This window comes from Cervus elaphus, chromosome 9 (assembly GCF_910594005.1).
Source record: "Cervus elaphus chromosome 9, mCerEla1.1, whole genome shotgun sequence".
Taxonomy (NCBI): domain Eukaryota; kingdom Metazoa; phylum Chordata; class Mammalia; order Artiodactyla; family Cervidae; genus Cervus; species Cervus elaphus.
The window spans coordinates 9,984,936-9,998,268 of record NC_057823.1 but is presented as its reverse complement, the minus strand read 5'-3'; the positions used below and the strand labels follow the sequence as shown (position 1 = coordinate 9,998,268).

The 13,333-nt window shown below is 51.4% G+C and overlaps 1 protein-coding gene across 3 annotated transcripts in view; it reads right to left on the bottom strand.

Annotated features, from left to right (window-relative positions):
- Positions 1 to 13,333, bottom strand: part of CPAMD8 (C3 and PZP like alpha-2-macroglobulin domain containing 8) — a 99,906-nt gene that overhangs the window by 71,875 nt on the left and 14,698 nt on the right. For all 3 annotated transcript variants that reach the window (XR_006342590.1, XM_043911078.1, XM_043911077.1), the window contains exons 7-13: positions 13,236 to 13,290; positions 11,956 to 12,069; positions 10,289 to 10,373; positions 9,074 to 9,182; positions 6,377 to 6,604; positions 3,902 to 4,072; positions 861 to 989 (exon numbers count right to left, since the gene is read on the bottom strand). Coding sequence is in view for 2 of the 3 variants with exons in the window: in XM_043911078.1 (XP_043767013.1) it covers positions 861 to 989; positions 3,902 to 4,072; positions 6,377 to 6,604; positions 9,074 to 9,182; positions 10,289 to 10,373; positions 11,956 to 12,069; positions 13,236 to 13,290 (891 nt within the window). In the remaining variant the exon portion in view is untranslated. The remainder of the gene's footprint in view (positions 1 to 860; positions 990 to 3,901; positions 4,073 to 6,376; positions 6,605 to 9,073; positions 9,183 to 10,288; positions 10,374 to 11,955; positions 12,070 to 13,235; positions 13,291 to 13,333) is intronic.

Sequence of the window (13,333 nt, the reverse complement as noted above, 5' to 3'; positions counted from 1 at the left end):
GGGACACAGGACTCCTTCCCGCCCACACGGGAAGGCAGCCAACGCCAGCCTCCCCACGCTGCACGGCTGGTTGAACGGCATTAAAACCGGAACAGCGTGTTCAGCCAAGTTGGGCACAATCTCAGTGGAGTTTCTTATTCTCATAATCCCCACAGAGGACCACCCAGCCCTGACGCACAGGCACCCCCAACTCCTCAGTTCCTCAAAGCTGCATCCCAGGGACCCCTTGAAGACTTAGGTCTCGGCAGCACCCCTAGGGTGGGAGTGTCAGAGGTTTACGGGGCTGGTAGGGTCTGGGAGCCCCATCATCAAGTGGCTTCCACAACAGACAGTACTGGAGAGCCTGTCACCACCCACGGCAGCCGGGCTCAGCCCTCGGTGCTCTCAATTAGGAGCGTTAACAGTGTGCTTTATAAAACATGCGTGCAGGCGTGTGTGCATGCTAAGTTGTTTAAGTCGTGTCCAACTCTTTGTGACCCCATGGACTGTAGCCCACCAGGCTCCTCGGTCCATGGGATTCTCCAGGCAAGAATACTGGAGTGGGTTGCCATTTTCTTCTCTGGGAGATTGTCCCGAGCCAGAGATCTAAGCCAGGTCTCCTGCACTGCAGGCAGATTCTCTACGGTCTGAGCCATCAGGGAAACCCTATCACTTCTATTATACATGGACTCTAAAAGCGAAAACAAATGGACGAACATGACAAAACAAACACACTCATATAAAGAGAGAAAAAAACTAGTGGTTACCAGTGTGGAGAGAGAAGGGAGGAGAAGCGCGCGCAGGTCCCCTGGAGGCACATGCGTGCTGCTTGCTTCCTGGGCCCCCTCCTGCCTGGGGAAGGGCGCACCTGAAAGCCTTACCTGCAGGGGATGGGAGGGCGGCTGCAGCTGCAGGTAGCACTGGCTGGGGGAGTACCAGCTGCTGAGCGAGAGGTAGCTGGGCAGGTACTGGGCCCCCACGGGCTTCCCACTGAGGGCTGTCACCTTGGTCTGAAGAAGACAGGGTACTCGGTCAAGGCCTGGAGGCTTGGTGTAGGAAGGGGGTCCTGGGGATGCTTTGACCTGCCCTGCTCTGCAGCAAGACCCTCTCATGTTCCCGTTTCCTTCTGGAGAACCCCCTCCCCAATTCTCAGAGAATGGGGTCCTGTGTGGCGAGCTTGTTCTTTCCCACCTCCATAGGAAGCAAGTGTCAAAGACTGGTCACAGGGTGTTGGGGGCTGGCTCAGTCAGGGGTGGGTGGCCCACGTGGCCACCGAGAGGCAGCTCCATCACGGGCATATTAAGGACCCCCATGTCCTGGGCTTGCCGGCAGCCCCAGGGGCTTCTCGGAGGGTACAGCCTGCTTCGGAAGTGAGCATAGAGGAGATGGCGGTCAGGAGAGGGGGCAGCCAGCTGGACTGCATCCCTGGGGCTCTGGATGCAGCTCTACCTGGCGCTCTCAGACCCCTCTCTGAACACCCCAGGGACAGGCAGTTGTACTTCTTTTGCTCCTTTGGGAATTTAAACCTGCTGCCTTCACTTGCTGCTGGAAGAATGCGGTTAACACAAGAAGATGCCAGACGCAGGGTATGGGGCAGGGGGGCTTTAAGACCTCTGTGTGATACAGAATAAAGAAGCTGGCCTGACTTCATCCCAGTTAGTGGGAGATAGCCTCTAAACCCCTGGGGTTCCCCAAGAGATGGGAGTGTCTTTGTTATTCAGGCCGGGTCCTGATAAAGTGTGCTAAGGAGCGATTCAGGGCGGGGACAGCCAAGCCAGAAAGACCGATCATGGGATTAGAGGGTAGGCACTTTGAACCACGTGATGTGGTATCAAGTTGGCCTCAAGAGAGGAGAGGTGGCTAGAGACCGAGTTCAGTCACGGGGCCAATGATAAATCAATCAAGACTATGTAATGAGATCCCAATAAAAGCTGTGGACCCTGAAGGTGAGTGAGCATCCAGATTGACACTTTCTCTGTGTGTTGTCAGGAGGGTGAGGTGTCCCAGCTTCACAGGGACAGCACAAAAAGCTATAAATTTGGGACCCTCCAGCTCTCGTCCTATACATGTGTGTATCTCTCTTTGGTTGGTCCTAATTTGTATCATTTTGCTATATAAAAAATATATCTGCACATAGAGAAAGTTGCTAAGAAAACAGATCTTGTGTGCCCAGCCCCACAGTTGTGTCTGACTCTCTGTGGCCCCATGGACTGTAGCCCGCCAGACTCCTCTGTCCATGGGATTCTCCAGGCAAGAATACTGGAGTGTGTTGCCATTTCCTCCTCCAGGGTGCCTTCCCCACCCAGGGATTGAACCTGCATCTCTTGTGTCTCCTGCATTGGCAGCCAGGTTCTTTACCACTAGCACTATCACAGATCTTATAGGTTCTCATCACAAGTGAAAACAAAAGTGTAACTATGTATGGCAATTGGACACACTGTGGCGTCATTTCCTAGTACATACATACATTGAATCATTACATTGAATGCCTGCAATGACTATATGTCAATTATATATATATAGAGAGAGACATATATATGTCAACTAAAAGTAAAGTTTAAAATTCATCATTCTTTTTAAGAAAATAATTAAAGACCTTTTCTTAGGAAGTATTTGGTCACAGAAATAGGCTGTCTTTCCATAAAAGTGACATTTTGGGGAGATGCTGATTTTTGGTTATGTATCTTATGAGAGACGAAATTATTCAGCTAATTCTAGTATTTGAAGTCATTTGGGGGCTTTGCTGCTACCTAATTCTTAAAAGACTAACGGAAATTAAGGGGTGTCTTTCAATCATTAAAAAATCTGTATTTGTTTGGTCCTGGGGTAGCTGGAACCCCCAAATTTGTAGCCAGTTGGTTAAAACTGTTGGTGGCCTGGAGACATCTGGCTGTTAAAAAATCTTTAAGGACACGTTGCCCACAGGGGACACAGTGATCACAAGTGTTCTCGGCTCCCACCTACACATTTATTCTCAGCTGCCCCTGTCTCCACCACCCCAGTGTCCGTGAGGCCATCATGCCCACCATCAGCCTTAGAGATAAGGCTGGAGCATCCTCTCTATTACTCCTGCTCCTCCCGCCCCTGACAAGGGGACATCAGGTCCTGCCAATTCTACCTCCACAGCTCCATCACTGCCTCCCACCTGTCCACCTGTGACCTCACCCAGACACGCTCCCCGCCACTATGGAAACTGGAGTAGGGGGTGTGTGTGTGTGTGTCTGTGTGTGTTCAGTCATGTCCAACTCTTTGCAGCCCCAAGGACTGTAGCCAGCCACACTCCTCTGTCCGTAGATTTCCCAGGCAAGCATACTGGAGTGAGTTGCCATTCCCTCCTCCAGGGGATCTTCCTGACCCAGGGACTGAACCCTTGTGTCTCCTGCATAGGCAGGCAGATTCTTTACCACTGCCCAATTTGGGAAGACCTCTGGAGTCTCGAGAGGTTATAAAAATCAGACCATTATTCCACCTGACACTGAACTGCCTTCTGGGTGAACCCTAAGCAACATCCCTTGAGGAAAGGGGAAGCCCCACCAGCTCCCTCCTCCGTATCGTCCTGCAATGGCTCGGCCAGCTGGGCATTGCAGAACCCAATTATACTATGATTGCAGTTCTCTGGGCCTCTGCATATGTTGTTCCACCTTCCGGGAAGCAGCCTGGCTGAACCTCCCCCTGGTCAGGAGTCCACCTGGGAAGATCCTTTGGGGGCAGCCAGACACCCTGACCCCGTCTCAGCATCCTGCCTCACTCTGGGGTGTTTGGTTTAATCTGACCCCCTGGCTGGCTTTCCCATCAGACTGTGAACTCACTCAGGACAGGGGCAGGACCTAGGACCACTGACCCAGTGCCTGAGCATGGCCTGGAGGAGGGACCTAAACCATGTCTGCTGGCTGAACGACAAGGGTCTAGGTGACTCACCCACCTCCAGCCACACATGCTGGGCTGACATAGGGATGGAGGGGATTTCAAACTCCACCAGCCCACCCTGTGACACAGACTCCATGGTGTAGATGTTGTCCTTCGGCGTCAGTTCTGCCCTGATCTGGACGGTCACTCCCTCCGCCGGGCTACCATCTGGGTAGGACAGCTCCACCTGGAATGGGTCACCAAGGGGTCAATATGGTTAGGCTTGTGACACTCCCCAAACTGATCTACAGACTCGACCCAATCCCCCGGCAGAATCCTGGCCAGCTCCCTTGTGGCAATCGACAATTTGATGCTAAAATTCACAGGAAATTGTAAGGGGCCCCAAATAGCCAAAGCAATCCTGTTAATGAATCAAGAACTCGTACATCCAATTTCAAAACTTACTATAAAGGTGCAGTAGTGAAGACACTGCACTTGGAACTCGTATGAGGACAGGTATGAAAACTAATGAATTAGAACTGACAGCCCAGAAATAAGCCCACCCATCTATAGTCAATTGATTAAAGATAAAAAAAAAGATCAAAATATGGTGAAGGGGAATTCCCTGGCATGTTCAGTGGTTAGGACTCCTCCCTCTCACTGCAGGGGGCATGTGTTCGATTCCTGGTCAGGGAACTAAAATTCCGCATGGCACATGGCACTGCAAAAGAAAAGGATTACAGTCAATTGATTGTTGACAAGGGTGCCAAGACCATTCAATGGGAAAACGACAATTCCTTCAACAAATGGTTTTGGGACAATTGGGTCTCCAGATGCAAAAGAATGAAGCTGAATCCCTACCTCACACCATATGCCAAAATTAACTCAAAATGAATCAGAGACCTAAATATAATGGTTAGATCTACAAAATACTTAGAAGATAACACAGGGGAAAGCTTTTATGACCTTGGACTTGGCAAAGAAGTCACAAGGCACAAATCACCAGCCATTTACCTGGTGCCACAGCCAGGAAGGAATAGGGCAAGCAATGTGGTGGAAACAGTTCCATGTGACTCTTAGACCTCACTCATTCAGGCAGGTAGAAAAGGCAGTCAGAGTGAGAGGTTCAAAAGACATGGATGTTGTGAAGAAATATGATCAGTGGTTCCTGAAAGATCCTGGAGCACTTCTCAACTGTTTAGGTATTTGGTGATGGGGTGACCAGTTCTAATCTTGTTTTTCTTCTTTTTTAATGTAGATCATTTTTAGTCTTTACGGAATTTGTTACAGTATTGTTTCTGTTTCCTGTTTTGGTTTTGGCCACAAGGCATGTGAAATCTTAGCTCCCCAACCAGGGATTGAATCCTCACCCCCTGCATTTGAAGGCGAAGTTTTAACCACTGGACTGCCAGGGTATTCCCAGCTCCATTCTTTAATGTAAATATGAAATGAGTGCCAAGTCACTTCAGTTGTGTCCAACTCTTTGCGACCCTATGGATTGTAGCCCGCCAGGCTCCTCTGTCCATGGGGATTCTCCAGGTGAGAATACTGGAGTGGGTTGCCATGCCCTCCTCCAGGGGATCTTCCCAACCCAGGGATTGAATCCATGTGTCTTAGGTCTCCTGCATTGGCAGGTGGGTTCTTTACCACTCTGCCACCTGGGAAGCCCCTAATGCAGAGAGTGGATAATTTCTTGGGTGTAGGGGAAATGCTCCCCTTTCACTGAAGGGACAGCCCCAAGTCCATTCATACATATTCTGTATGGTGCCTTAGCTGGGACCCTCAAATCCAGGGGCACACAAGCCATGTCTCTATATGTGGGACAGAGATCTGGGGGTGGGGGCTGAGATCTCATCATGGAGGAGAGAAGGGAGGCCCCAGAGCCGAGCAGGAGGAGTAGGAACAGCATGAAGACAGACCTCTAGGATCCTGTGGGTGACCCACAGGATGGAAAATGGAAGACGGGTGTGGGGGCTGGGGAAAGGCAAGGGTCACCCTGGGGTGACACAAGACTCCACTGGTCTTGCCCTCCCTTCCCCCCCAAATTCCAACTGAAACCAGACGCCCCAGTTCAGCAATTAGGATAAGCATCTCGAATCTCTAGTCATCTCAAATTTTGCTATGTAGAAAAATGGTGTAGTGGGTGGGAAGGAGGCAAGGGCTTGTTCTAAATGCCACTCCCCACAAGAAAGCTGAATCAGACTGTCTCAGAGACAGGGATCTGCCTTTTATGGACCTAGTAGTTAAGTCATCCAGACATAAAGTCAACCCAGTTAAGGAAGGCAATACCATCGTGGAACTGATTTAATAAGCGGATGCATAGCATCTGGTTTAGCACTCGAGGTTCCGAATTATCTAACTATGCTCAGCAAAGCAGCCCCTTAATCCCAAGAGGGCAAAAGTTGTTGGTTTTCAACCACATCACGGCTGCAGGGCCCATGGAATGCACTGCAGGGGTTACACAGTGGTCCTCAGGCAGGAGTTGGGGTGGGAGGCAGCACAGAGCCTGTGACCTTGACAGGCCCTGCTGGGCACCATGCCTGGGGCTTACCTTCCCCACGTAGGACAGCCCTGGCTTAAACTGTTTCCTTGTGTCCTTGGAGTACCGGATGTCCACCAGCTGCCTCTGGACTGGAGTGGAGTCATCAAAGGCCACCTGATGGCTCCCATCCGCAGCGGTCACCATGGCCCAGATGCTGATGGTGCCCCGGAAGTGCTCAGGGACGTCGGCCGGAATCATGTCCTTCACACAGATGCTGAAGTCCTGGGAGCCATGGATCTGGAGGTAGGAGACACACAGGTCGTGCTCAGCCAGAGCTGAGTGGCTTTGAGAGATGACTCACAAACACACAGCTCAAGTAGGTGCCCCTCTGGCCGCTTGGAGGACCAGGGGGACACTCGATGATCCATCCATTCTATGCTGTGCATCACTGCATGGAGGGTGAATCTCTGGCTGGATATGCATTGTTTTTTAGGAGGAGAGAGGTCGGCTCTTCAGGCAGAAGCTAACCCCTCAGGCCAGACTGCAAGGTGGGGACTTGAACCTGGTCAGCCACACACTGGAGGACTGGCTCCCCTCTCGCGCCAGGGTACAGAACCCCCTCAATCAACTCCTCTCTCAGGACTGCTCCCAGGGGCAAATAATCCACGTCCATAAAGAGCTGTGGAGCGAATTACTCAGTAAAGAGAACGTTAAGACAAGAGCTACTGGGTCAGCTTCTAGGGAGAATGGCTAGGATAACAAGGGCATGAGGACCAGGCACAGAGGAGGTGAGAGGCCAGAGTGTCCACTCCACAGAAGAGGAACCATTGGGACAGAGAGAGAGGACACATCCCGGGGGGCAAAGAGACGGGAAAGTTGGTTTGGGTGGAGGTAGAGAGGAGGTGGGGATGACTTGACTCAGAGCCCCACAATCTCCAGGCCTGCTTGTATATGTTGCGTAGCAGCATGCACACAGTGGAATTTTAAGTTGAAGAAGAAAAATAAAAACCAGATTATGAAATTTTACATGCAAGAGGATGTGAAATCATGTAGCCACTTTGGAAAAAAAAAATCTGGGAGTTCCCCAAACAACTAAACGTAGTCACCACTCAGAGACTGAACATACAGATGGAGACTAATTGGAAAAGACCCTGATCCTGCGAAAGATTGAGCGCAGGAGGAGAAGGGAGCAACAGAGGATGAGACGGTTGGAGAGCATCACCAACTCAATGGACATGAGTTTGAGCAAACTCTGGGAGACAGTAAAGGACAGAGAAAACCTGGAGTGCTACAGTCTACGGGGTTGCAAAGAGTTGGACATGACTTAGCGACTGAACAAGTATAGAAAAAAAGACCTCTGACTCAAGGTCTGCAGGCACCAGTGTAGGAAGCCAACCCATTACAGTCAGCTCTCCATACCCACAAGTTCCACACCCACGGATTCAACCAAAACTTCGAAGAGTTTCTGTCTGAGGCTGGTTGAATCCTGGGATGCAGAATCCGCAGACATAGGAGAGCCCAGCTGTATCTATAAGTCAGACTTGTAAGAAATCAGACATCTATCTCTATAGCAACCCAACAATAACCCCTATGACAATCAGCCCCAAATGGCCAGGACCTAATAACTGACTATTTCCCTGATTTTTGCCCCCACTTCCATTTTAGAAACAATTGCTGTTGTTCAGTCACTAAGTCGTGTCTGACTCTTCGTGACCCCATGGACTGCAGCACACCGGGCTTCCCTGTCCTTCACCATCTCCCAGAGTTTGCTCAAACTCATGTCCATTGAGTCGGTGAGCCATCCAACCATCTCGCCTTCTGTCATCCCCTTCTCCTCCTGCCTTCAATCTTTCCCAGCATCAGGGTCTTTTCTAATGAGTCGGCTCTTCACATCAAGTGGCCAAAGTATTGGAGCTTCAGCTTCAGCATCAGCCTTTCCAATGAATATTCAGGGTTGACTTCCTTTAAGATTGACTGATTTGATCTCCCTGCAGTCCAAGCAACAATTGGAAAAAGTCAAATATGCACCCCTCACCAATTATATTGGATGCCTGCTTCTAGTTACCCACCCATGACTTCCACATGCCAATAGCCTCCCATCATGGCACACCAGAAGCCTTTTCCCTTTTTCACTATAAAGCTTTCCCACTTCTCCACCTGCCTTTTGAGTCTCTGCCAAACACAAGTGATGGTGGCTGACTCCCTTGCTGCAAGCTATGAATAAATAGCCTTTGTTTGTTCTTATTCAGGTGATCATATTTAATTCAAACCATAGAAATCAGGAATTCCACATCCAAGAGATATATCACACAAAAATATACATGAATGTTCCCAGCATTATCCATTAAAAGTCAAGAAGCAGCAATAACTTGTGGGACTTCCCTGGTGGTCCAGTGGTTAAGACTCTGCGTCCACTCCAGGGGTGTGAATACTGCCTTCTATATGGATATCTGAATTGCATGGTATGTGAATTATGTCTAAATAAAACTTTTCCTGTACCTTTACCTCCAAGAACATCCTAAGAAGAAAGACATCAAAATAGCAATAGTGGCTATGTCTGCCTATCAGAGGACAAGTCAACTTTATTCTTTTTTATATGTTCTAGCCTCTATGTTCAGCCTGTAAGAATTTTATCATCAGGAAAATTCCCACCATACAAACTGTTCTGGAAAGTAAAATAAAATGGGTGATCACAGAGCTGAAGCCAAGAGCAGGTGCTGTGGGAAGGGACCCACTTGGTGACAGCTCAAGGTTCCTGCTCCTCACCTTGGTGGTCCTAAGGATGGGGCGCCCCACCTCCTGGCTGTAGTACCCCACACCATTCACAGTCATGTTGACGGTTAAAGTCCCTGAGACAGGTTTCCCAAAGGTATACCTGGAACAAAAGGACAAAGAGTAGTAAGTTTCACAAGCAGGTGCCCAGAGGATAGTGGGGAGGGGTCAGTCTCAAAAAGGCCCTGAGATCCTCTACACCAAGCCTCATGTTGGACAGAAAAAGAGACCAAGGGTCAGAGAGGAACTCTGGACCCAAAGAAGCAGGGTATGTGAGACAACTGTTGAGGTGGGGCACACGTTGGAGTAAGGCAGAACAGAGGATTGAGCAACCGTGGGCAACAGGAAGGCCTGGCTAGGCTTAAGTGCCCAAGGAGTTCAACTTTGAGCCAGGGATCTGATTTCTTTGAGCTTCGGTTTCCTCACTGGGAGAATGAGAATAAACCATCTTCTCAGGAATGTAGGTGAAAGACTTAAATGTATGTATGTCATGCCTGATGCAGTGGAGACAATTGCTTACTGGGACACAGGAGAAAGATGGGAGCAAAACTGAAAAAAAAAAAGAAACTGCCCAGAATTTTTATGGCATTTTCTGGACTATAAAATGGGAGTGTATCCAGCGCGCCCTTGGATTTTTTCGGGGAAGAAGCGCAAGGGAGACGTTTCAGCCACAACCTCCGGCAGGTGGCAGAGCTGGGGCGGGAACACGGGCCTCGTAGAGCCCTCCCAGGGGACAGAAAGGAATAGCGCCTCTTGACACCCTCTGGTTGACCCTCACGTCGAGCTCTGTCAACAGCCTGGTCATTCGGGTCTCAAAGAGTCGGACACGACTGAGCGACTGAACAACAAGCGCTCAAAAAATATCCCTCTGGGGACAGCGCACTAGCCATGGATACTGTCCGCGTAGCAAAGCGGCGTTGCTGAAGGGGTGTGCCCTGGAGATGGGCGTGTCCTAGGGGAGGGGCGTGTCCTGGGGGCGGGGCTGCCCTACGGAGGGGACTCTTCTAGGGGAGGGGCAAGTACCGGGGGAAGCGTGCCCCGGAGGCGGGGCCGGGGTGTCTTGGGCGGGGCGGGCCCTGGGGGAGGGGCGGGCCCTGGGAGGGGCAGGGCGTGCCCTGGGGTGGGGCGGGCCCTCGGGAGGGGCGGGCCCTCGGGAGGGACGGGCCCACGGTAGGAAGGCCTCGCAGACCGTGGCCGCCTCTTGCTCACCTGGCTTGCACCGTGCCGGTTTCACACGTGTCCAGGTCCCGGATATAAGCGGGTGGGTCAATAAGGAGCTCAAACTTCGGCAGCACTGAAGGGAGAGAGCAGAGAGGAAGGAGGCAGGGTGGCTTCCACCACCCGGGTGGCTCCAGAAGGGTGCTGGAGGTGTGGGAGGGAAGACGGCAAACTGAACCCCAGGGCCTCACTGCTGACACCAAGGGCATCCACACTACGCCTTGTTGAGCACCGGCAGCTCTCTGAGGATTTTGTGGGCCACATCTATTTTCCATCTTTGAGGGCTGTTTTTCTCAGGGGACCATACCTCATCAATTTTAGGCCATCTGCATTGAGTGTAGCCAATTCCAGCCCATCCCAGGGCTGCAGAAGTAGCCAGGCTTCTGGACCAGTTATGGGCATCCTAGGGGTGCTGTGGCTGGAGACAGTCCCTCTTTGCTGCCCTGGGCACACCCACCCATCTCATCACCTTGCACAACCCACAGAGACACGGACACCAGGGGGCAGAACAGAGGAAACATGAGGACTCTGGTCCTTAGAGCTTGTTACACGAGCCTGTAAATCCCTTTTGTTTTGCTCACTCAGTCTGTACCAGGCTTCTGTTGCTTGCAACTTATAACCCTCTCCCCTATGGCTTTTCCTTTCAAGACCTTCTTCCCGAAAGGAAGAGAAACCCCTGACCCCATAAGGGAGACTTTTAGCACAGAAGCAGAGTATGTGACTCTGATCCAGGTCCACTCCCCAGCTCTTGTTCCTTGAGCATCTTCCTTAATGACTCTCTCAGCCTCAGTCACTCCATCTGTAAAATGGAGATACCTCATAGGTTCAGGATGAGGATGAAAAAAGAAAAGGAAATGACAGGCTTAAAAAGGAAAGCCATTCTGACACATGCTGCAACATGGATGGACCTTGAGGCATTATGCTCCATGAAATAAGTCACTCACAAAAGGACAAATATTATCATTCTACTTATATGAGGTCATATATTTTACCATGATTTATTTTGAAAGGACATGACAGGGACTTCTCTGGGGGTCCAGTGGTTAAGACTGTGCTTCAAAGGCTGGAGGTGAGGTTTCAATCCCTGGTTGGTGAACAAAGATCCCACATGCCATGTGGCGTGGCCGAAAAAAGTTATAAGGAGGACATGAGAGGGGCTTCCCTGGTGGCTCAGTGGTAAAGAATCCGCCTGCCAGTGCAGGGGACACGGGTTCGATCTCTGATCCGCGAAGATGCCACATGCCGCGGAGCAGCTAAGCTCACGTGCTACAACTACTGAGCCTGTGCTCTAGAGTCTGGGAGCCACAACTACTGAGCTCACGTCCTGCAACTCCTGAAGCCCATGTGCCCTAGAGCCCATGTTTGGCAGCAAGCAAAGCCACCACAATAAGAAGCCCACGCATTGCAGCTAGAGAGTAGCCCCTGCGCAGCTCAACCAGAGAAAAGCCGGCAAGCAGCAACGAAGACCCAGCACAGCCACAAATAAATAATAGATAAAAAAGACACGACAAAGACCCAGCCTTCCACTTCATGCCTGGCCCTCCTGAGCCCCCAGTAAATGAGGCCTCTGCCACCTTCTTCCTTATTATCTGTGTCGCCACTGGGACTGTGGTTCCCCCAGGTCTGAAATCTTAAGAGCCTAAGATTCTCCAACTTACCATACTTCTGAACTTCAAAGGACCTGTTGTACACGTGGCCTTGCATTTCGACAAAAACGAACCATTCTCCGAGTACCGGCTGGTCAGACAAGGGGAAGGTCATGTTGGTGATGCCTGTGTGAAGAGAGACTCCCCCTCATCCTGGGGCAATTGCGTGGGCAGAGAGCCCAGCATCCGGTGGTGAGGTGCCCTGGGGACCTGGCCTCTCCCCCTCCCCGCACGGCCCCTCAGGGAAGCTCAAGGCCACCCTGAGGCTGGCAAGGGTTTGGCAGAGCCAGCACCTCCTCCATAGACTAAGTTGGGGAAACAGGGAGAGGCCACACTTAGGGTTCCTGGGGGAGCCCTGAGGCCAAAGCCAAGTGCAGGCTGTGAGCCAAGTGAGCCAGGAAACAGGTCTCCCAGTTCCTCCATTCTGCTCCCCACCCGAGTCATTCCCTCCGGGACAGAGAATCACACAAGCCCTGTCCCTACTCGGCAGCCTTCCCCAGGCATCTCAGAATCAAGAAGAGGGCCATGGAGAGGGGTCAAGGCCAGGCCAGGGGACCTGGAGGCATGCGTGATGCTGCACCAACCACCAGGACCCACCATGTCGGCTGAAGGCCCATACTCTGCGTTTGACTCAGAGGACTCGGGGGTCTGCCGTGTTTATGCATCTCCCAGGTCGAGGGGCACAACTGTCCACAGTCTCCCCAGATCCCTGCTACAGCTCTCCTGTCATGGGACTCCACTTTCGTTAGGGCCAAAGCACAAAAGGAGATGTCAGTTACACGGCCCTCATGGTCCCATGCGTGGGTGCCTGCTTGGCACTCAATCGTGTCTAACTCTTTCGCGACCCCATGGACTGAAGCCCACCAGGCTCCTCTGACCATAGGATTTCCCCGGCAAGAATACTGGGGTGGGTTGCCATTTCCTTCTCCAGGGGATCACTGTCATAGAGAAGGAAGAAAAATGCCAGTTCCTCAGCCAAAGCAAAGCCTTCTGACTCCTAGCTGGAAAAGCAATGTCTTGTGTTGGGTGGAGAGTGAAGACAAGAGCTCTGTAGTGGGAAGAAGGCGGGGTGCCAACAAACAAGGGCCTGATATTCCAGAAAGGTCTCAATTTATGGGAGGAGCCTCAGTTGGGATTCCGGAGACAGAAAGGTGGGCAGAGGGTCCCGTGCTCCAGGAAAGGAGTGGCAGGTGTCGAGGCAGAGCACATCCTATTTTCCTGGAAGCTTTATCACATCTGCCACCCAAAGGTGCAGCCCCCAAACCACGGAAGGAATGAGAAGAGAGACTTACCACAACACAAGGGCTCCAAGTGTCTCCATTCCATCATCCGCGAGCCTCGGGGATCCTGCAAGATGACACACACCATAAGCTCAGGACAGCCCACGTGT